General features: G+C 34.7%; 2 protein-coding genes across 8 annotated transcripts; both read left to right on the plus strand.

Moving 5' to 3' along the window:
- The first annotated feature begins 369 nt into the window (after positions 1 to 369).
- gpcpd1 (glycerophosphocholine phosphodiesterase 1) lies at positions 370 to 15,003 on the plus strand. Of its 5 annotated transcripts, XM_043219686.1 has the most exons (21): positions 370 to 655; positions 1,280 to 1,358; positions 2,497 to 2,587; positions 2,680 to 2,764; positions 4,223 to 4,298; positions 5,879 to 5,920; positions 6,034 to 6,157; positions 6,615 to 6,849; positions 6,954 to 7,116; positions 7,434 to 7,563; positions 8,140 to 8,194; positions 8,290 to 8,382; positions 8,601 to 8,678; positions 8,769 to 8,808; positions 9,096 to 9,154; positions 9,323 to 9,388; positions 9,469 to 9,605; positions 10,081 to 10,216; positions 10,411 to 10,571; positions 11,975 to 12,027; positions 13,908 to 14,088. In XM_043219686.1, exons 2-21 carry the CDS (start codon positions 1,310 to 1,312, stop codon positions 13,949 to 13,951), a joined length of 1,917 nt encoding a protein of 638 aa, XP_043075621.1. In that variant the 5' UTR covers positions 370 to 655; positions 1,280 to 1,309; the 3' UTR covers positions 13,952 to 14,088. The 5 variants fall into 5 exon arrangements, with proteins under 5 accessions (XP_043075621.1, XP_043075617.1, XP_043075620.1 ...); XM_043219682.1 differs by lacking the exon at positions 11,975 to 12,027 and having other exon boundaries at positions 372 to 655; positions 13,908 to 15,003; XM_043219685.1 differs by lacking the exons at positions 370 to 655; positions 11,975 to 12,027 and adding an exon at positions 731 to 803 and having other exon boundaries at positions 13,908 to 15,003.
- Positions 15,004 to 17,401: 2,398 nt separating this feature from the next.
- napbb (N-ethylmaleimide-sensitive factor attachment protein, beta b) lies at positions 17,402 to 24,168 on the plus strand. 3 transcript variants are annotated; one of them, XM_043219964.1, is made up of 11 exons: positions 17,402 to 17,605; positions 18,969 to 19,048; positions 19,351 to 19,467; positions 20,099 to 20,145; positions 20,474 to 20,551; positions 21,126 to 21,181; positions 21,317 to 21,401; positions 21,500 to 21,604; positions 21,698 to 21,766; positions 22,405 to 22,455; positions 22,942 to 24,168. In XM_043219964.1, exons 1-11 carry the CDS (start codon positions 17,508 to 17,510, stop codon positions 23,041 to 23,043), a joined length of 888 nt encoding a protein of 295 aa, XP_043075899.1. In that variant the 5' UTR covers positions 17,402 to 17,507; the 3' UTR covers positions 23,044 to 24,168. The 3 variants fall into 3 exon arrangements, with proteins under 3 accessions (XP_043075899.1, XP_043075901.1, XP_043075900.1); XM_043219965.1 differs by lacking the exon at positions 20,099 to 20,145 and having other exon boundaries at positions 17,544 to 17,605; XM_043219966.1 differs by lacking the exons at positions 18,969 to 19,048; positions 20,099 to 20,145 and having other exon boundaries at positions 17,467 to 17,605.
- The last annotated feature ends 133 nt before the right edge of the window (positions 24,169 to 24,301 follow it).

Genomic DNA, 24,301 nt, shown 5'->3' on the forward strand with positions numbered 1-24,301 from the left:
ATGGTCACACATCCAATTGTATAGCAGTGAATTTATTTTTCTGCAAATATACACTTGGAAAAATACTACACCAGTAGCCTAACACTCTTCGAACAGTGCGTTAAAATCTCCGATTTGGATTATTTATTTAAAAAATGTATTTAGTTTAAAATGTGAAATAATAATGTCTGTTTAATAATCGATTTTATATTACACTAATAATAATAATAATAATAATAATAATAATAATAATAATAATAATAATAATAATAATAATAAACTGCTATATCAGCTTGCGCAGATCAGTGGCGTCGTTGAACTTTACTCAAAAAGCCCCGCCCATTAAACGTCAATCACTCCTTCCACCAATCACATGCGTTCAGAAAACGCAGAGAGGCGGGGTCGAGTTGTTCAATTCCTCCATCATTTTATTTCCTGCAACAAAGTGACCTTCTTAACGTTATTTTAACCTTTAAATCACATAGACGCGCATAATTTATAGACATAATAATATTGAGCTTAACAAGTCGACACATTTATTTTAAGAAATGGTTCACAGTTAACAGTATCGCGTTACCGGGCTTGCAGAGATCCCCTGCATGTAAACATGGGCACGTCAGCGCGCGATTAACGTTTCCCGGTACTACCGTACTAAAGGATGGGTCTTTAAACTCAGGTAATTGTCACTTTAACGTGTTTTTTTAGTCATTGTATCGGCGGGTGTCGACACTGAATGTATACGTTTCGCTTTTCGCCACACACACACACGCTTCGGCTCCGCGGATAGTGGCTGCGTCTCAAAACCCAGCGGGCTCCCTATCTAGGTACCGTCTTTAGAACATTTAGAACGTAACAGTGTTTTCTAAGGAGATAGCTTGCTATGCTTTGAGCAACACCCATGGATACCGGGTGTTGTTGTCACTGACAGTAACCGGCTGCAGCCGGTTCAGACCGTGTTTTTTTGCTTCCTCCACTCAAACAGTGGGGTTTTTAGAAACGTGGTGAAAGCTGCTCCCTTAAGATAAGGTTTAGATTCAAGGATCTGACATACCACTGTTTCCCTCTCTAACATTGCGTCCAGCACTAGTAAAAAAAATGTTTGTGTTTAGGGCGTATAATTAAAATACGTTGATAATGTAACGGATTTCTTACAAAAAACAGAAGGGCTTTTAAAAGTGCACAGCAGTCTACAGGCAGGTATCAGAGCGCTGGGCAAATCCAGATCAGCTGATGCTGTTAACGTGGCTTAAATTTGTTTCGCACCGGGGATCAGATGTGTTTCTTTACCTCTGTGTTTTAGGTCTCTTCTCCATCTGCCTGAGTGTCAGTCATGGACAGCACTAAAGTCACTCTGACAGTCAGAGGGACCACAGCACTGGGTAAGAGGAATAACTCAATAGAAGTATAACACATTCATTAATAAGTCATTAACATTATTACATTATTAATAAATAATATTATAAATAATATTCAGAAGTTCAACTGTGAAATATATTTGCGTATCTGTTCACAGAAGGTTTTCTTGTAGACACTTAGTTTTTATTAATTAAAATAAACTCGAGTTGTTGGAGTGTTTTTTTTTAATGCTTACTGACCTAGTCGTAACGTCCCTGTTATAGCACATGCTATGTTGATTTCATATTTTTGAGATAATGTCGCTTAAAGAAGTCGAGTAAACTCTGCTGAACTAAAAAAGTAAATTTTTGTAAGTCATTCGCTTTGCACACCGTTTTAAACCTGTCTTAACAGTGTTGTATGGTTCTAGTTATTTAAGTACACTGTTTGTCATTTGAAGCATTATATAATGTAATAATGTGATAATGTTATTAATTAAAGGTAATACATATACGTTACATTTACATTTGATTAATTTAGTTTACAGTTTTATCCCAAAGCGGAATAGGGTTTTCTGTTTAAATAAAGTGTTATTATTAAGCATTTATAAAATGTTAACATTTAAAAAGAAATATTTGAGAAAATGACCTATTGTGTTGTTAAGTCAGTAATCTTTTATCATTTATTTAAAAACTTTCAAAACTTTTTTTTTTGTAAGTTTTTTTTAACTTTACCATAGATTAAATTGAACAATTCTATATAATTGTTATTATTTTATTGTTTATTTAGGCATATTTGTACATTTTGGTTGTTATTAAATTGTAAATAGATGTATTGAAATTACACCGTAATCATAATGCTGTTGATATTGACTCAAATGGGGCAGTAAAAGATAAACAAAAACATTTTAAAATGTTATGTATTAAAAATGATTGTGTATTTTTGCTATAGACATAGTATAGAACTTAAAAATGCAAAAAATGTTAAGCATTTTCAAGTTATTTTAACCATGCATGATTGCATCACAAGTGCAACCTGTGTCTATATTTATTGTCTGGCAGATTTTGACAAGTGGTAGTTAAATATCATATGCCATATTTTTGCACTGTAGTGCCTGGAGACACATTCCTTTGCTTACCACAAAGGAGAAAATTAATAAACTATACTTTGCTTCTATATCAGGCGAGGTGATTGCAGTAGTCGGCAGTTGTGAAACCCTGGGCACCTGGTGTCATCAAAAGGCCGCGACCCTGCATCCAGCAGAGGAGGATGGGTACATGTGCAATGCCATCTTGTGTTTGCCTTCCAGTGCAAGCCCGGTTACCCTTGACCCACATGTTTATCTTCTGTCTCGTCTCACCCCAGCACCTTGTGGAGAACAACTGTTGAGGTTCCTAGAGGGAGTGAAACCAAGTATCGCTATTTCAAGGGATTCGTTTTGGAATCCAAGGTGAGATTTTCTTTTCCCAGTAAACAAACGTGTTGGAAGTGATTCCTAGAAGGTTCGCAATAGCCACTTTTCCGCCGTCAAGCTGCGCAGCGCTTCACTAAAACCTGCCTTTTCGCGCCTTTCTGGAACGACGCCACGCAACCACAGCGGTTCACCGACAAAGCTATCGGAAAAATAATCAGAAAATTAAGTTATCGAAACTAGCGTGATTGCAAACACTAACGTGATGTATGCGACCGTTTGTCTGCATTGCATTTCGTTACGGATTTAAATCCAGAAGCATTGATGTGTTTACAGAAATGATGCATTGATTGTAAATTAAGTAATTTATCAGGATTGAAAATGTCGCTCAGATCTGTACGAAACGTGTGCTTGTTATGACTGAACAAGCGTTTAATCGAGTGCTTATTTGTAGTTACATATACTGTACGTCACATATAGAAAGAACGATCATTTCGATATTTTTTTTTCTATCAAAAATCTGACCCGAGTAGCAGAGGGAGCTCCCAAACAAAATTGGGACAGATAAAATGTTACTAAATACACGATTGTGATAGAGAATTAGCATTTTTACTACGGTAACTTTATTGGCTAGCTCATGTTCTTTTGCATCACTTATAAATATTGAAACTTTTTTAGTCTCTACAGACGCAGAGAAATTCTGTCTTTGTTTATAACCACAGGGCAGTGGAATGGAGAAAAGGGCACAGCCTCTTTTGTTTTTTTTATGAACTTATTGAACTTGATCGCTGTGTGTTTAGAACATAGATGAATGATTATCTGTTTAAATGAATAGCAGTACGGATAAATGAAAAGCAGTACAGTGGAATAGTACATGTGTTCTGTGCGAATGGCTTCTCAAAGGCACTTCATTAGCTATGCAGTGTCTAATGTTTGTGATATACATTTGTGATATATGATCAGATGTCAGATATGCAGGTTTTTCAAGCATATTCATCATAAACATTCATCAATGGCTTGTGTGTGCAAGTAATTATATCCCAGATTTTCTTAAGAGTTTAAGTTGAAATCCATCTGTGTGAGTGCGTGGGGTTTCTAGGTCGTTCTTCTCACAGCTGTTAATCTCTTAGCTGAAGTCAGTTCTGGGTCCTTTTTGTTTTGTTTTGTTTTTTCCCGGAGAATGTGATTTCTGGAACAGGTTTTCCGCGAGCCCTGTGTTTTGTACATAATATTTACATGTCAGTTGTTTTACATCTCCCCGCTAGAAATATTCTTTTAGATTTCCAAAGACTTTTTTCACGTATATAAATAACCTGGAGATTGCCAATGTGACTAATCAGTCCACTTTTTAGATGTCAACCAACTGGCTGGCTGGCAGAAAGCGGTGACTGTAGCTCATATTCTTTTCCCGGGAGTGAGACTTTGGTTTGAATGGCCAAAGTGGTCTTTGTTTTTCCATAATCTGTTCATAATCTTAACCCCCATTTGGAATTACAGAATGCAGGTGGGCCATGTCAAGTCATAGTCAATAGATGGGAGACCCTTCAACTGCCACGCTCATTGAGTCCCTCAGGTATCTGATTCCAGAACAGTCCACACGTTTGAGTGTCTAATGCAACCCGTAGGCACCTTCTTTTATTCTTATTGCATTCAGATCATTTTGACCCCTTTAACTCTAAGCATGCATTATCAATATATGCTGACTTCAGCTTTTTTTAAGACAACATGAACACATTTACGCTTCACATTTGAAATATCAAGGGGTGAGAATGAGAAAGGCGTAAGTGACTACACGTATATGTCACTACTTACGCCCTTGTGATTCTCACCCCTTGATAGGACCTATTTCTAAAGTAATGAAACGATTGGAAAATAATGCGATGTGGGACTTTACTAGACTTAAAGGAATAGTTCACCCAAACATCAATGAAAATTGGGTCACCACTGACTTCTATAGTATTTCTGTTTTCTTACTATAGAAGTCAATAGTAACCCAAAACAGCCTGGTTACAAACTTTGTTCAAAATATCTTCCTTTGTGTTCACCAGAACAAAGACATTTATACAGATTTGGAACAACTCGAGGGTGAGTAAATGATGACAGAACTTTCATTTTTTTGGTGAACTATTCCTTTAAGAGTTGCCGTGTTTGCTGTTGGTTAACTGCCCAGCTTGTTTTCATCAGTGTACCAGCAGCATTTATTTTAATCTCCCTATTTACTTCCTAAATACATGCATCTGGTCTTATTGTGCATAAATCACTGGTGCATGTTCTAAAGAAAAATAATAAAACTTGTCCTTAATGTTTTAGTGTTACATATAATGGACAGATGCAATGTCAGTAAAAGCCATTTAAGGGAATCTAATGGAACCTAATTATTAGAAACCATAACATTTTAGTGGGCTATTACTCCTCATAGTCAGACAGAGCAAAGCAGTTTTCACTGGAGCATTTTTGGGTTTACAAGCAATAACCTTTTTCTTTTGCCTTCCTCTAATTTAGCCAAAATTTGCGGGTTTAATTCTTCAAAGAATGTTTTTTAATAATTGTATATATTTTTAACAGTTGATTTTTCATTAGAAGCTACATACATTTTTATGAACATTTTATTCAACACACGTTTATCACTGCTTTATTTACATGCACTTTTTTTTCTTTGGAAGAAATCTTTCAAATAATTTATTATTTATCTTGAGTTGATTTTCACATTTAATACTTCTTTATTTACATGCACAACACATTAAACAAACTATTCAACAAACTACATTAAACAACAATATATAATATATATATTTTTTTTTTTACGTTTTGATGTTTACTAGGCAGGATCAATTTTTTTAAATCATGTAACTGTCAGCCTGTCTTTGCAAAAACAATTAGCTAGCATGGTAACACTTGCTGGATTATTCATTTATTATTATTTAACTTTTGCCATCCAAGTATTTATCTATTATAATTATCTTTAGTGTTACAATAAAGACTAAAAACCTGCAGTGCTCCATCCAGTACAGAGCAAACTGAACACATATTTTATATTTATATTTTTTTAAAGAAAAGTGGTGTCTATTTACCCTGTACTGGTGACTCTTAACTTTTGTAGATGTGTAGTAGGATTGGTTGACCCTCCATATTAAATTTCGTTATGTCTTGCAGAACCTGAGCTTGTGATTGACGATGGTCATTTTGGAGTCCATAGTAAGTTTGATCAGTTGAATTTTCAATCAAACAGTCAAACATTTTAATGCCAAAGAAAAACAACATCACGTCATCTTACTGTAACATGCAAATGAAATTTCTTTGTCCTTCAGATGGTGTTGAGTGTGTGGACTCTGGCTGGTTGACGTGCCAGACAGAAATTCGTCTCAGGCTTCATTACTCTGTGAAACCTCCAGTATCTATTACTAAGAAAAAGTTTAAGAAATCACGCTTCAGGTAATATTTTTCACAGAATACCTATTTAAAGGTCCCATATTGTCATATCTGAAACTCCTGTTTTTTTTTTGTTACGATATTGCAAATATATATATATATATATATATATATATATATATATATATATATATATATATATATATATATTTTATTGAGGATTTATTTATCATTTATTTTTTGAGGACATCAACACCTAAAATAAAACTCCCAAAAGGTGTACATTATGAGACTGGAACCTTTAATTCTTAGGTCAGTCAGTGACATTTATTCATTAAGGTCATTGCAAGTAATGATAGCCATGCAAAATACTGCACGCAGTTTAACTGGGTTATTTTTCCAATTCAAAATGTTTTCTTCTAGAACATGTACTAAACATTTATTAGTTTTTTCTCATTTACATTTTCAGATTTTAAAGAAAATGCTAAAATATAATGCCCCCAATTAATACCTGCTTTAGATTGAAGCTGATGCTGGAAGGTGTCGAGGAGGAAGAAGAGGAAGAAGAGGAAAGCCCTTCATCGTGGCATAAGATGACTACTACGCTGGAGATCAGTATGATCAGTGACAGTGGATATAAGTCTCGTCATTCCCAGCCAGAATGTGGATACGCCCTTGAACCCTGCCGGTGGACTGAATACAGTATTCACACCATGGACCCCGACAACCTAGAGCTCACCTTTGAGTTCTTTGAGGTACGGAAATGTTTGGTAGTTTTGAATAAATTTATTTACATTCAACTGAATCCTTTTGGTGACTTGTGACTGTTATGTGTTTGTGACTGCTCTTTGTTGTTTAGGAGGACCTGAGTGAGACCGTGGTTCAGGGTGATGTCCATCCAGGTCACGTGGGCACCGCATGCCTCTTATCGTCCTCTTTTGTGGAGAGTGGCAAAGATCAGGGTGTGGTCACCCTACCCATAATGAGCCGGAATGCCAGACAGACTATTGGAAAAGTTAGAGGTATAATCAGCACCACAATGCACTTATGCTTAAAGTCTAAAATTCTCATTTTTACACCATAGAACTAATGCACTAATCTAATTCCCGCCGTATCTGTTCTTTTACTGCGGGCACACATTTGCCTCTGTAAACGCATCACAGACTGTAAATAGGGAGTAGACTCGTGTTGGAAAGATCCTCCATGCTTGCATTGTTGCCAAGTAGCTAGATACTGTGGTTATGATGCCATTCATTTACTGATGTGCTGATTTTGTTAAATTTAAGCAATCAATTAACCATCAAATAAAATGATTTGATGTTTTTATTCTTGATATCAGTGGACTACTTGGTGACGCGTCCTATCCAAGGCTTTCAGTGTGACATGAGTCAGTCTTTCACCAAATACTGGAAGAAAAGGAGCGCTCTGGATGTTGGACACAGAGGAGCAGGAAGCACACATGCTCCCAAGTGAGTAGTAACAGTGTGGAGTGTGTGTGCATACTGTATATGTTGTTTTTTGTGAATTAAATGAACAAACATTAAATATAATATTAGTATAGTAATATTAAGAGCTCAATCTCAGGCCAAAACTATTGTCAGTTTTACATTACACGTGTCAAGATTTTACGTTTGATCTTCACTGTTATTTTTATTATATTATTATAATGATTATCATTCTTTGCATTACAGTAGTCTACTAAAAATTAAGGAGGAATATGTGCTTTATTATAGTGATAATAATGTCAGAATGCAAAAAAAGGTAAATAGTCTTACAACTTTTTGTAATTTAATTCCAATTTCACATTAGTAAAATCCCTTCATATCCCCTAAAATTTTGCACTTGAAATTATAAGTAAAAATATTGACCTCAAACTTGTTTTTTTCAGTATGCCTATTGACTTTTTTTGCAAATACTATAAAGTAGGAAACACAATAAACCCACCTTAGTTTTTGATAACACACTTCAGCTTTGCTGCATGAACGAAGTTTGAGAGAGAAGTGCAAGTTGTTGCTGATGAAAATTTTTTTTGTCTTTTATTTCAGGCATCACAAGATCAGGGAAAACACAATTGCCTCATTTCTAAGTGCAGCCAACCACGTGAGTGTAAATAAAGGATGCAACTCAACCAAAATACATGAAGTTTTGTTATGTAAAATGTAAGGTACATATCTTGTTTGTTTTTTTTTCCACAGGGAGCTGCTTATGTAGAGTTTGATGTACATCTCTCTAAAGACTTAGTTCCAATTGTATACCATGATCTCACCTGCTGTATTTCTAGTAAAAAGGTAATATCAAGATCATATTTGGCTCCCAGTACTTGGCAGTGAAAACTCATTTAGTGTCCTTCAGTATAGTTTTTGTTTTGACTCTGTTTGAAGACTTCCTACTTAAGCCTTTCAAATTCAGACTTGAAAAGTCGTAAACACTTATTAAAGCTGCGAAACAAAAGGAAGAAAGATAATCTCTTCATTTGTACTTTACATCTTTTGTGTCCTTCTTATAGAAAAACGACAAGAACTCAATGGTATTGTTCGAAGTTCCTGTCAAAGATCTTACGTTTGATCAACTTCAGCTTTTAAAAGTAAGGCTTTTTTCAGATTCTTTTGCTGTGAAATGTAATTTTTTTTCCCATGCTAATGCTGATGAGTGTCAATGGGTTTGCTTTTCTCAGCTTTCCCACACAACCGCCATGGATGTGCACGACCACAAAGGTAGAATGTGAAATGATTTATGTAATGAAAGTACAATACGAATGCAGACCATTATATAACTACTTGCCAAACTAGTTGGTGGCTTTAAAGACAGATTAATGCGCCGTGTTTTGTCTGTTATCTACAGTCAGGTTCCAGAAGCAAAAATCAAATTCAAATTTATTTTTTTTTTTTACTGTAAACCAGCGGTGTGATTCATCTTGGATCTGGTATCTGGTTGTTAGGACTTAGAATCCAAGTCTCTTTTGAACTGTTAAATAGATAAAGATAATTGTTTTTGTGGTTAGACTTGCAGGATGAAGAGGAGTATATAGATGAACACCAACCTTTCCCTTCCCTTTCACAGGTATGACAACTTTATCTTTTCATATGCAACCTCAGGAATGCTAAAAAATATATATATATATACATACATAACTTTTTTGTTTTTATCTTTTTGGTGGTTTAAGCAACTTTTTAACCCTGACCAAACGTATTCGGTTAACCTCTTTTCTTCTTTGATATTATGTTTCAGATATTCCAGGCTGTTCCAGATCATGTGGGATTCAACATCGAACTAAAGTGGATTTGTCAGTTCAAGGTTTGTGTTCCCTCAAACTGGTTTGATCTCAGTGTTACTGGGGAGAAAAACGCCCTCATTCTATCTGTTTCTCCAAACAGGATGGCTCCTGGGATGCTAAACTCTCCACCTACTTCAACATGAATCAGTTCCTGGACATCATCCTCACCTGCGTGCTGCAGAACGCCGGCAAGAGGAGAATAGTCTTCTCATGTTTTGATCCTGATGTCTGCACAATGTAAGGGGTCTCGTTCATATGCATATTCTAATAATGCACTGATATTTAAAGGTTATGTAGATTTGCACTGTGGCAGTCGATTTAAGCACAGTATAAACCAACCACATGTTTATTTTTAATTGATTGTTCACAATAATTCCAGGGACATTTATTAAAGAAATTGTTAACATAAAAGTTTTAATTGGTTAAAAAAAAATTGGCCACTGGTAGATGATGCATGATATAATGCTTAATTTCTCCAAATCTGTTCTAATGAAGACACAAACTCACCTACATCCTGGCCTGAAAATGAAGCAGATTTTCATTTTATAGCACTTTTAACCATACAGATTGTGTAAAAGCACTTAACAGCATCAAATTGGAGAATAGAGTGTCAATTCAAAATTAAGTTTAAATTGTATCTCTGCAATCAAATTAAGTGAAATAGTTAGCCTTTATGTGTGATTAATTTGAAATAAATTGTTGTCTTCTTCAGGGTGAGGCAAAAACAGAACAAATACCCCATCCTGTTTCTGACCCAAGGAGTGACAGACCTCTACCCTGAACTCATGGACATCCGCTGTCAGAGCACTAAGATCGCCATGAGCTTTGCTCAGAGTGAGAACATACTGGTAAGAGAACGTGGAGTCGTGGAGAATAGCATGGAGATAGCAGCATAGCAAAGCTGCGTTTAATCTCCAAACTTATGAAGTGAAAGAGATCCGTTCGTTGTTTTGCTTCCGTGATACTTGTTTAGCTGCAAGAGGAATGTGCTTGTATTGTTTTCCTGAAAAGCTGAAATAAAGACTTTTGTATGCGTTCCCAGGGAATCAGCGCTCACACTGATGAGCTCTTGCGAAATATGGAGTTCATCAGAGAGGCTCAGTCTAAAGGACTGGTGGTCTTCTGCTGGGGCGACTACAACAACGACCATGACAACAGGATGAAGTTGAGGGAACACGGCATTGATGGCCTCATATATGACAGGTGGGCTCTAATTTGCCTCGCTGTGCTGGGGAGCATTCGATTCCTCGATTCCTCGGGTGAAAATATTGATTAAATGTTTACTTGCGTCACACGCTGACATCTTATAGTTAAACATTTCTCATGTGAAAAGCAAATCAGCTAGTGATAAGGGTACAATAGCAAAGTCATAAAGGTACAGTTGCTGAGTCAGAAAAGGGCTGCATTCTAGTGTCTAGAATGTTGCGAAATTGTTGAAAGAGTAATCATAAAGCAGAAGTGTAATGCGTTAGCCCACACCAGGCGATGTTATTACCTTAATTTGACTGCCATGTTGACTCTTTCAATATAAATATCATGACAGCCTTTGCATGCGTTTCTGTGTAAATCATTTGTGGTTTATGGCTGTTGCCTGATGATCCGGGCCTATCAGTACATGTCTACGTGAAGCTGTTTCATTCTGGGCAAAGGTTGAAGAACTAATCAATGATGTTCTTGTGTTTATGTAATACACTTCATGCCCTGTATGTACTTTTCAATTAGATACAGTGAGACTGAACCTCCGGCTGTTGATGTAAATATCACTGCGTATGTATGTGTTCAGTTTAGCTGTAATATTTTTCCAGTAAAACCAGCTCCGAGGTCCATCAAACACTGACTTGTGTTTATATAACAATGCAGTGTTTGCAGGTTTTTTACTTGAAGTTTCTAACAGTTCAGCTAATGTTTGTTCTGTATTTTGTTCCTTCTCCAATGCAGTACACTGCAAAAATGCTTTTCTAGGTTTTCGTAAAAAAATCTAGGCAAGCATTTCTGAAACAAGCAAAATGATCTGCCAATGGGGTAAAACAAGATATTCTCGTTTTCTGTTTGAAATAAGATTATTTTGTTAAAAGTAACTTGATTCTGACAAGTTTTTTTTCTGAAAACAAGAGAACGATTTTTACTTAGAAAAGTCTAGAAATGTTTTAGATTATTTTGGCTAGAAACAAGACAAAAAAAGTCTAAGCAAGAAAATCATTTTTTGCACTGTAAAACCCTCAAGACCTGCTTAGATAAATTGTGTTCCTGTATATTGAAATCATATTTTATCTCTGATTCTAAACCTGTACAATTGTTTTTTTTTTTGTTTGTTTAGTTTAGTTTGTCATTTTATTTAGCGTTAGTTATTTCTCTTGCAATTTGGATTTTTTTTTTTTCATATTAGCATACACACACAATACTTGCATACAGTAATGTAGATAATAATAACCTTTTACTACCAAAAGCATTCAAAAAGATTTCAAGTTTGGTGTTACTCCCATTTTTCTAATATTAGGAAAAATACTATTTCTGCATTATTGACTCTTTCCTTAAACCTTTAATCCCTTTTCCCCTTTTTTAAATATTCCTCACTCGATTTTGTGGTAATTTGCCTCTTTTTTCAGAATACATGAATGCTTGGCGCCAAAGCCCAATGCTTCAACTTCCTCTGACGCCCGTAATGTCTTCTGTTTTCCGCTTGTTTGTATTTTTGGCATTTGGCTGCTGCCTGACCGATCATTCTCACCGACTAGCACCACAAGAACCGTAGTGTTTAACAGCAATGATGTGAGGCAGTAAAACTTTGTAGCATTTCTTTTTCTTCAATTATTCAGCACTGGGTTAAGGTTCAGCTGCCTGTTGCATCATTCTGAGATTTTGAGACTTCCTCTTTATATGGGTGACATAGTTTCACTCCCATCATCCATGTTACACAGATTACAGTGCTGATTGTTTTACTTCCTCTTTGAATTTCTGAGTACTAGCCTTGTTAGCAATGCATGAATCCCCTCCATGGGCCAATGATTTAATCATTGAAGGATAAATGAACGAGTGGATGGATGGATTAATGGCTTCTGCTCTCAAACCAGCATGGCTGAAGATCTTGATAAAGGCATGGCAGAAAAAAGCTGCATTTATCTAATGAGCTCAATGTAAACGTACTAGCCAAAGCACTTATTAAACTCAAGTGTATTTAAATATCGTCTGTTATATATTATAATGTTTAAAATTATGCATTTAAAATAATGTTTCCCATCCATTTAGAATGGATGAATGTTTACACCTGGGATATGTGTTTTAATGTTTCATTTTGTCATGTCTTTTGTAATGGATGATGCAAAACATAAACATAAGTCTTCCAGAAGCCAATGCAAATAAGTATTCATTATGTTTTTAAAAACACATATATCATCCGACACCACGATGGAAGAAACATCATGGTAGAAAACATCAATAGAAATCCATAAATATATATATGTGGTCATATGTGACTTGTCTCTGTATTTATGTATCTTTGCACATATAAAGTAATCAAATTTTAAATGCAATCACGTTTTCTGAATTTCTGACACCGGTGGCCAAACACTTAATGAATATATTGTTTTTGTAAATTTAAATAACAATCGCAAGCAGTGAGGTTGTATTTTGTAGGCTGACCGTTGGTGTTTTTGTTTATTCTGAAAGAAAATGTGGCTTTTTTACATTTATCGATCTTAGTGAGAGTAGACATCTTAAAGTCAACATGAAATTAAAAATATCTCTTTAAACACAAATCCCCGCTCATAATACAAACGATTCATATACCAAAGAATTTATACGCCACCCTAGAGAATTAAAATATTCTTTCACAGTTTAAAAGTTTCTTTCTTCTCCTGAACACAAAAGAAGATATTTTGAAAAATGTTTCTGACTTTCAGAATATTTTTTTTTCCATTATACTTCAAGTTTGGATCTCCTTCAGCAAAAGAAAGAAAGCTTTTTTCTTTTCCTTCTTGTTTAAACTTGCATTCATTCTGAAAAGTTTCTCATTTAAAAAGATCCAGTCTGTTCACTGTTTAGAAGACAAAGCCCCACCCTACATTTCCGCATGTGTGCATTTGTGTGCTGAATATCCTTGAAGCGAAATTGGTTGCAACAGCAGTTCATGTTAACTTTCATTTGATATGGATGTAAATGAGGCTATGGGGGTACAATCACAGTCTAACTGCCCTAACTGCTTTAATATTCCATGTTTTTAAAGGATATTTTGAGTTTTGTTGAGACTGTACTTGTAATGCTCAAAGCTTCATTTTCATATTAAATATTCTGTCTACTCTTAAGGTCTGCTGCAGAAATTAAAGGCATGACGTGGCATACATATGGAGATGTTTACTGTAAATTACTGAAAAAAATGTTTTTTTGATCAAAACCTTGGTATGATCCCCTCCCCTTCACCCCAGATGGCTACTTTTACGTTAATGAAACTTCCTTCTAGTTTTTTCCTTGTTAGATGACACTCCCTGTTCTTTCCCTCAGATTGACCCACAGCTAAAACAATGTTTTTTTTTGCATCTGCAGAATCTGCGACGACAAGCTGGAGCAGCCAAACATCTTCAATGTAGAAGAACAGGGAGGAACTCTAAAGGAGGTCATTCAGACGTGCGCCTGCTCCACCTACAGCATTCCCTGCTCCTCCTTTCCCTGCACAGGAAAAGCCCAGGAGGCCAACGGAGAGTCCGATTCCGGCCTGAGTTCCTCCTGAGGCCCACACAGCCGGCCCACGTTCACTCTGTGTCTGTAATCTCCGCTCAATGCACCAGAACTAACGCACAAACACACTCCGTCATTAAGCCAAACTTCAGCCTGAGATGTTTTAGAGCGCAGTCAAGTGTAAAGATTGATATCAGGGACAATTACACAACGCTAGCTTCCACAAAGAAATTATATTTGCTTCGTTTAGGCGATTCGCTGTATTTTTGGATGCGCAAAAATATGTATATAATGTGTAATATTTGTTTTACGATTCTTAATGTTCTTGGAAACGCCTTTTGATTTTATTTTTTTTTCCTTTTCTGAGTATTTGCCAGCTTCTTTATCTGCAGAATGAGTACTGAACATTAACACAGTGTAGTATTTTAATTTCATGAACAAAAAAGAACAAGCTTATACCGTACAAATATGACTGAAAAATTCAAATGATTTAAAATAGCTATTGCATTTCAGCAGCTAAAACTGAGGTCTGAAAAATCTTAAAATTAAGACTTTGTTGGGTTTTGTCTTGTAACCGACATTCACGAACATGTTATTTCCCTGTGTATTAATATCTTTTCACTAATTTATCCAGACGCAGATGCTTTCTTAAATGAAACACTGATGGTTTAAGCAGAACAAAATTTCATGACATGAGCTCTTTACTGTAAATGGGTGTATATTTGAATGAATATGCCTCTGTAAACCTGTGTATGCTGCTGAGCGTCAGTGTGGTCTTGTCTATATTAGCATGCATTCTACTGCTTGCTTACTGCAGGGCAGTCAAATCATGCACATGTGCTGTTCAATGCCACACTGGACTCCAGGAGCTCGCTGTATGAATCCACACTCATGTTGTGGATGTCACCATGCCAACATGAACTAGAACAACGCTCTGAGAGCCAGAATAAACATTTTAAATCAATGTAATCCAAATCCTTTTCTTTTTGTTCGAAGTCATCCTAAAATCACCAAAATAATTCTAATATATTGGTTGTACACTATTAATAAGATTATGCATAGTGGGAGGAAAGTAGTGCACAACATAGGACAGGAATGAATGTGTAAACTACAAATTTAGACTATAAAATGGCTAATGCATCATATAGTGCACTAAAAGCAACATATACTTTATATTAATAAATCGTGACATTTTTCATGATCACTAATGGACCAATTATAATTTAGTATGCAAATATTGCCTGTTAAATTTTTAATTCAAAATAAAATATATATATAAATATATATATATATTATATATATATATATATATATATATATATATATATATATATATATATATATATATATATATATATATATATATATATATATATATATAATATATATATATATATATATATATATATATATATATATATATATTGCACAAAAACACTGCGTTCTGACAATATTCTGGGTGAAAACATTGTGAAATATTGCACATTCATCTTCATCCAGCGACAAAGCTACAAAACTGCAGCCAGTTTATAACAGTTAACAACTTTAGATCATAATACGCACAATAAATAGCTGCTTCTGACATCACTTCCTGTTTTTGCGATATGTTACTTTGCACAAATAATGAATCAAACAAGTGAGTCTCTTAACCAATTTTCCCGCGGAATGCGCTGACAATAAAAGTCAATATATATATATATATATATATACATATGCTTATATATACACCGTAAACATGTTTTGCATTTTGCATAAGAATAATAACAACAGCAATAATTATTACAATTCCAATATATCTGGGAAAAAAATTTGAGCGTTAAATAATAATAATACAAAAATAGATAATACATTTTTATATTTTAGAAAATTTTATAGTTATAATTATATAAACATTATACATAATATTTATTTATTTCATGACCAGGTCATAAGTTATCTTTTTAATTTAATAAATAAAAACAGATGCTAAGACTGAAATTATGTACAAATCATTGCACGCAGTTTTTACATTAAAGGGCTGGGCTGAATATATCTTGAGTTTAAAAAAAGATTATAAATCTTTGGTGCAGGTTGATCGTAAGTGTTAGAGCAAGCTGACTTCTCTCTAGGGCACTAGATGTGGTGTTTAAATGTTTCATGTTAAAGTGCTCTTGTATCTGACACAAGGTGAGGTGGCCTTTGGTGTGTAATGTCTTTCTGCAGCTCTGGTCGTGTCCATTAATGTGTAACGTTCTGCTCTGGCTGCAAGTGAGCATTGTTCTCCCACGTTATACATATAAACATCAAAGGAAAATCCAAAAGAAAAACTCCTTCCGCTCTAAAAGCTAGCCAATACCAGTCAGCTACGTGTGTTTCACAACAATGCAGAGCAAAAGAAGAAACAAACCGCCCTTTCCTGAAATGAGCTTTATATAAACAGAGGTGCTTTAGAGATTGAGATTTGAGTTTTGAAAGTGTATTACAACAAAGTGTTTCTCCTTCCTCTATTTTGGCGTCTTCACAACTGCATCTCATTATGTCACAGTGGTCATTTTCGCATTTGTGTTTATATATTGATTATTTTTGTTATTCAGTAACTTTTCATGTCCCAAAATGTCTTAATTTATTGAATAAAACAGTACTTCGTATTATTATGAAAATACATTTAAAATGTAAATTGAAAATAGTAATATAGTTCATTTTAATTGCATGCTAAACCTACCCCTTACAACTGTTCAAAACCAGTAATCGTTGTACATTGTGAGAAAAGTAAGCTATACTGATGTGCGCATGCCCGGTAGTATTTGCTATATTTCTTCTAGCCTCAATTTTTTTTCTAATCAGGTTTTCTTCGGAATATGAACTAGTTTGGTGATCTGCAGTACCATCTAGTGGTCGGTATGAAATGTGCATTTATTTTTCATTGTAACCTGCAGTGACAGTGCGGGACCTTGTTGCTGATTAATTAATATTGTTGTGGTGAAAGCAAATTGTAGCCTAATGAATTAGCTGTGCAAACCAGTAATTGAGCCTACAATGTTTTATATTCACAAAATCTACCCAAACAAAATCTAATCAGAGTAAAAATAAATAAATAATTTGACCATATTCTGGAGATTTAGACTACTGCAAAGTTGTTAGTTAAAGCTGTTTTCATAACATTACTTTTATACAATTTATACAGTGATATCTGTGTGAATTCGGGTATACTTTCTTACAATATAATAGTGCGATATTACGTAACGCGCATTTATGAGTGTATATGGGCGTTGTAGTTTATTTGTGTTCGATTCGTTTTAACTACCGTTCATTTAACTTAGTCGCAAAACTCCAAATCCCATAATGCTTTGCTCGAGCGTCCTGAACGCCCACGCTTAATAAACGCAATGACAGTAATCCCCCGCTGCCATAGTGATAGAGCGCAAGAGTAGCGGCCAGATAAACGAAAAGCGATTTTAGTGTTTATCTGTGCAATTAACCACAGAAATAATGGACAATTCCGGGAAAGAAAAGGAGGCAATTCAGCTTATGGCTGAAGCCGATAAGAAAGTGAAGTCTTCCGGCTCGTTTTTAGGAGGAATGTTTGGGTAAGATTAAATACATGCTTCCTTCCCTGTTTATCCGATCAGCTCGCTAGTCTGTTAGAATATGTATTTTCAGTACGATCATGTCGCTAACCTTTGTTTTTATGTTAACCAGTTAATACTGAGTATTCGGTTGCATAAAAACTAAAAATGCATATGAAATTCAGTGTACAAGGACTCAAGCTGTGACAGGCCGCTTTGCGCATCAATCGATAGAAAAAAGGGCTTGTTCGTTACAGTGCATAGCTGATTTTTTGGAATATTTTAAATATTATTTTTTAAAATATGATGCCTGAAATAATGATAATAATTTCTGCGATTTTATGATTGGAGCACTGAGTGAAGTGTTTCGTGTTTGGCGCATCAGTGGCGCAGTGGCTGCAGTATTTACATATTTTTGGGGGTTTCATGTCACTCTAGTGGTACTGCCTTGTGTATATACAAATTTATATGTGGGATAATATATGTCCCTTAATTTTTTATCTGTTGCACATTATGTAATAATAATGTAAAGTTAATGTAAAAATAATATGGAACCATTTTAACCGTTCATATCAAATGTAGTAGAATAAAATATTAGGTTTACGTATTACAAATGTTATGATTAATGAAACTAATACATTTATTAATGAAGAAATAATGAATAAAATTTCTGTGTGTGTGTATATATATATATATATATATATATATATATATATATATATATATATATATATATATATATATATTATATATATATATATATATATATATATATGAATCTGAATAATTTTTTAAATAAATATTAGTTTCATTAATTTTTGATTTCATTTATTTTTTTACAACATACATACACACACACACACACACACACACACACACATATATATATATGTATGTGTGTGTGTGTGTGTGTGTGTGTGTGTGTGTGTGTGTGTTGTCAAAAAATAAATAAAAGCTTATTTTAATAATTTTGCAGTTTTGCATTTTACAAAAACAAAGAGCATGGTATAAACAGAAACAGTGAGATGCGTTATTGACACCGCAAACATATTCAGTGTTATTTATAGTAAACAAGCTCTGACCTAGTATGTTGTGAAATGGGTTTATTTCCAATAGTTTTAATTAATATGATGAGGCACTTAAAAACTGACCCAGTTGAGTATTCCCACCAGGACACAAGTTATCTAGGTCTTTCTGTTTATTACCAGCTATAATATTCTGACTTAACCCAATAACACATGTAATCATATATTACTTGTTAATCCTAACAGGTATTAATAAAGCGATTTCCTTCTGGCTTATAGATTTATTAAGAAAACGTATAGTTTTCATTATGATATTAAAGTGGATGAAGGATATAACCGCATCTTCCCACATCTTTCAGAGGAAATCACAAAGTGGAAGAGGCATGCGAGATGTACGCCAGAGCAGCCAACATGTTCAAAATGGCCAAAAACTGGAGTGGTATGTGCTTTTTAGTAGTGCAGACATTATATAATTTATCTTTAACAAGCACTATTGTATTGCATGATTAAAATGTCATCATGTAATACACATTCAGATAGTTTAAATACGAACCCTTAATTCATGCATTTTAATAAATGTGTTTAGATATAAATATTTCTGAATGAATATGATCTCGTTAGTGAAGTTACCCTAATGCCATCTCGAACAATTACACCGCTTTGTTTGCAGTCGCAGGATGCGTTATGATGGTTTATTGTATATTCATACTCTTCTGACGAGCTTTGCGTGTTTGCGTCCAGCTGCAGGCAATGCTTTCTGTCAGGCGGCCAGACTTCACATGCAGCTTCAGAATAAGCACGATTCGGCCACCAGTTACGTCGACGCAGGAAACGCCTTCAAGAAGGCAGATCCACAAGGTGAGGATCACAGAATCTCGAGATGAATATGTAATACAAGACTGAGTGGATTCGTTAAATGACTCCGTGTGAACTGAACAGGATTATTTTGGTTTAATTTTTGTTAGTGTAGTTTAGTAATATTTTTAAATTGCCTTTTTATACGTTATAGGGGTTTTTTTCAGGTTCGGAAGTTTTAAGAACCTCAAAAGTGAAGCTCAGACAAAGAATATTGTGTATTTGACCGTATATGGCGTGAGAATGAACGTTAATATTAGGGGTTTTTAATGAGATCGGTGAAGGTAGAATTATGGCGGACGCTCAAAAATGTGTCTGTGCCATAATTCAAAATTCAAATGCACAGTTTCTTTGCATCTGTGTATGTTCAAATGCACAAAGAAATTGTGCATTTGAACATAGAGTTTATTGTACGCAATAATTCATCAGTGCAGCTGTTTATGCGGTAGAGAGTTATAGTGCATGTTAATAGATATGGACTGTCGATTGATTAAAAAGGTAATTAAATTGACTAATTAGAAGAGCAATACACGAAATAGACATAAAGCGGCTTTAGATGAATTGTTTTATTTCTGTAACATTGAGTCTGACTGTCTAACTCTTCCTCCTCCTTCTCTTTAATGCTTGCGATTAGAGGCTATCAAGTGCTTAAACGCAGCCATTGATATTTACACAGACATGGTAAGATGTTTTTGTAGCAATCAAAATCATAGTTCATGTGATGTTCCTCCAGGCCGTACTGTTTCTTCATCAAAGAGGTTTTTTAAACGGCAGTTGGCTGGCGATCCACCTGCATACTATTGCAGAAACCCCAAATATAACACTTTATAACAGACAGTAAAGCATTCCTGCCCCTTTTTAAAATCTGGAAAAACTATTCAATAAACGTCCCAGCATCTGTATCGGAAGCACATAAGGAATTAGAAAAGCATGTAGATGTTCAGACAGAAAAGCTTGAGATGTTCAACTGACTGTCGGTTTTCTAAAGTCTCCTCCGTTCTGTCTTTAGGGAAGATTCACCATCGCTGCCAAGCATCACATCACAATCGCTGAGGTGTATGAATCGGAGCTGGTGGACATTGAGAAGGTACAAAAAATGATTTATTTAGTGAAAAACTCGTATGCTGATGATTAATATGAATAAATGATTAAAAGATGTGGTTATACTCTTAAACGGTCAAGAATAAAAAAACAAGAAAATAACAAATAATAGTGTAATAGTAATAACAATAAAATAATAGTAACAATTTAAAAATCACATAAAATATAATTATTATAATGCATGATTTATTATTAATTAATGTCACACTTAAAATCGGGTTCTTTTTCTAGTAACTTCATAAACATTAAAAAAAAAGTCAATGCCTGTATTTTATATAAATTAATAATGTATCTATATGTAAAAAATATTACTGGCAATTATTGCAATTTATTATTCATTGTTCTTGTTAACAACAATAATAATAACAATAGATAATTAACCTTTGTTAATAATAAATTATTACTGACAATAAAATGATTGTAATATTGTTAATTATAAATAAATGCGTCAGAAGATTGTATTTTGGTCATTGTTAGATACAGTTATTTGTTGAGAATAATGCAGAACTAAATTCTGTCACCTTTTAAAGATGACAAATTCTGTTTTCGATTCTCTAAAGGCGATTGCACATTATGAACAAGCCGCGGACTATTACAAAGGAGAGGAATCAAACAGGTAAGTCTGCTTAGCAGAAGCCAGATAATCAATGCCTTTTAACCACTTTGTTTCTAAGGAGAGGCTTCCAAGATTAATTACAGCATTCTGAATGTTACTTTAAACTTCGATATGGTCTGTTTGCTTTATTTAAAGCTCTGCAAACAAGTGTCTGCTGAAGGTGGCTTCATACAGCGCTCAGTTGGAGCAGTACCAGAAAGCAATAGAGATTTATGAGCAGGTGAGCCATCTGTCTGTTTCTGGCAGATTCTTACCACATTACTTGCTCACCAGCATTTGCTAAATCACTCGGGAATTCCTGTCTGTGCGTGGAAACAGGTTGGAACCAACACCATGGACAATCCCCTGCTGAAATACAGCGCCAAAGAGTACTTCTTCAAAGCTTCCTTGTGTCACTTCATCGTAGATGAGCTCAACGCAAAGGTCAGCTCTCCATCAGGTCATCATGCACTCATATATACGGAGAACCTCTGCAGATAATATGCATATTTTATCTCTCTTTTTTTTCTGCTGTAGCTCGCTGTTGGAAAGTATGAAGAGATGTTTCCAGCTTTTTCAGATTCAAGAGAATGCAAGCTTCTGAAGGTTTGTGATGATAGTTTCCAGCATATGGTTTAGACTAGTTGGTGAAGTCTGCTTGCATTGCTTATTACTTTATTAAATGCGTCTGTGTTGTTGTTTTTTATAATAAATATTTAAATTGAGGCAATTCAGTCTGTTACCAATAAAAGCAATATTCACATTGCAAAGGTGGCACAGAAGCTACATCTCACATGGCATGTTCATTTCTATTGACAAGCTGTTTAATCCAGCTAAAAGTTGCCATATATGTATTTTCATTCATGTTACGACTGAGATTATTGTAATTTTATATAGCCTACATGGAGTAAGACGTTACAGTTTTTTTTTTTTATTTTTTTTTTTGCAAAAATATCTGATTGGTTGACTTCAGATTGGTTATCTTAGTAGCAAGAAAAAAACAAAATGGTTATTCATATTTGGAATAAATTATATACAGAATGTTGAAGTGGTCGGCAAAAACGATCAATCTTTGAACAATCTTTGATGCATATCTAGATAAGCTCTTTATTCATTATACCCTAGCAACTGTGTATATTGTTGACAAAACCCACTCAGAAAACGTAATTTTTATCAAGTTTTGCACTACCTTTTAAAAATGTATATTCATTGTTGTATACTTATAGGAGGTTTTGTTTTTACAGAAACTTCTAGAAGCCCACGAGGAGCAAAACGCAGAGGCTTTCACGGAAGCGGTATGACTTTTACCTTTTAGCTTTCTTAAAAAGCCAATTTAATTCAAAACGTTCAGCGGTAAAGTACTTACTACTTGCATTGTGACGTGTTCAGGGCATATCAAAAAAGGTCATATTTACATGCTGGACGCACATGAATATTCCCACAACGCTGAAGTCACGACGAACGTTCTTTGTCGAATCCTTAAGAAAATATGGCAGGCGCAGTACATTTAGTGTCTTGACGATAATTATGTTTAAATATTTCATTTACTATAAACCTAGCTATATGCAAAATATAGTATTGTATAATTACAATATAATATAAAGCAATTCAGTTTAATTCACTCGTTTTCTGACAATTAACTTGAACACATCTGATGTTGCATTCATAAACACAAACGTCCCAAGAAGACTTGAACACACCATATTTACACACATTTTTTTATTTTGCAGTTCATTTTAGTGATTGTAATGGCACAGAAATCTCGTACCGTGTTGTTTCAGGTGAAGGAGTTCGACTCCATCTCACGTTTGGACCAGTGGCTCACCACTATGCTTCTGCGAATCAAGAAGACCATTCAGGGGGACGAAGGCGACCTAAAATGATCTGGACAGTGGGGCGATCACCCACTGCATGGCACCCTTCTCCCCCTTCCATTTCACATCAGTTTTGTGCAATGGCCAAGTCCGGGTTTCCCAAAACAGTATGTCAAAATGTATTGCTGCAACATTTCTAGAGAATATACTTATAAGCCTGTACTGTTACATTGATATATAATATAGCACATATCAATAATTTAGCACTCCACTTCAAAGATCTGCTCCAGTTTCCCTGTTTTACTCCAAGGGTATTTCTGGAAACATGGGAGCGAACCGAATCAGGAAAGGGAAATTCAAGGATACAATGGGGATTTGAGATGGTCCTTGAGTTCTTTTGCAACGGTCACTGAATTGAGACGTGCTAGATCTGCATGAATTTTACAGATATAATTATTGAGTCAGTGCAGCAGGATCGTATAATATTATTATCATTATTATTATTATTTAGATATTGTTTTTATCTGTGCCGTTTTTGTAGTCTGCTCACACTAGTTGGCATGCAGGCCTCAAAACGCAGCTAACATCAGACATTTATGCAGGACCGAGAAAATTTCAGTTTCCCTCAGTACACCATTTTTAATTGGTATTTAAATAATTAAAAAAAAAAATTGTGTCATACCTGATGGATGTACTTTTTTATCCATTCTTTGAAATGTAACTCTTAGGTTGTTTTCTTAAATGTGTATTTATTTCATTAAATTATTATCTGAACCGATCATATAATATGAGTCTAATAATACATATGCATATATGTATGTGTTCAATAATATTGTATTAGTAAAAAAACGAAATCATTTAACATTATATTTTTACACTGTCTATCATCTCCATCAGCACTGAAATGATGCATTTGTAAAGTCCTTGTATAACCTTTATTAACATGCTCTGTGTGTGTCGTGTTGTGAATGCATAGCTCATGTACACTCTTCACTCCTATGGTCTTTAGCGGCGCATGTCATCTGTGTTCTACGTGTCGTGATGTCTGTGTTTTACCATATTCTAGAGTTTCTAAGAAGCCATGAAGACGTACAGTACCAAACGATGTACTTTCCCACAGAACGACCGATGACTTCGCTGAATGTCTGTGAGAATGTACAGAAATAAAAACCAATACTGAAATGGTTCAATTCAGGCAAGTGAGAGTCTGTTATATTTGCTTTAGAGGTTTTCGTTTAGCATCTCAATTCTAAAATAATCGTTATATATTAGTGAGCAACTTCCAAAGGAAGAGCAGACTTAACTGTATGTAAAAAAATATAAACAA

The sequence above is a fragment of the Puntigrus tetrazona genome, chromosome 20 (genome assembly GCF_018831695.1).
Source record: "Puntigrus tetrazona isolate hp1 chromosome 20, ASM1883169v1, whole genome shotgun sequence".
Taxonomy (NCBI): Eukaryota; Metazoa; Chordata; class Actinopteri; order Cypriniformes; family Cyprinidae; genus Puntigrus; species Puntigrus tetrazona.

What these genes read in the sequence shown, in the direction of transcription:
- gpcpd1 (XM_043219682.1), top strand. Translation starts at nt 1,310, where the DNA reads ATGGACAGCACTAAAGTCACTCTGACAGTCAGAGGGACCACAGCACTG. An exon ending in GACTATTGGAAAAGTTAGAG is followed by an intron (nt 7,117 to 7,433) that starts GTATAATCAGCA and finishes TCTTGATATCAG; the next exon opens with TGGACTACTTGGTGACGCGT. An exon ending in GATGGCCTCATATATGACAG is followed by an intron (nt 10,572 to 13,907) that starts GTGGGCTCTAAT and finishes TTGCATCTGCAG; the next exon opens with AATCTGCGACGACAAGCTGG.
- napbb (XM_043219964.1), top strand. Translation starts at nt 17,508, where the DNA reads ATGGACAATTCCGGGAAAGAAAAGGAGGCAATTCAGCTTATGGCTGAA. An exon ending in AGCTGGTGGACATTGAGAAG is followed by an intron (nt 20,552 to 21,125) that starts GTACAAAAAATG and finishes GATTCTCTAAAG; the next exon opens with GCGATTGCACATTATGAACA. An exon ending in GAGAATGCAAGCTTCTGAAG is followed by an intron (nt 21,767 to 22,404) that starts GTTTGTGATGAT and finishes TTGTTTTTACAG; the next exon opens with AAACTTCTAGAAGCCCACGA.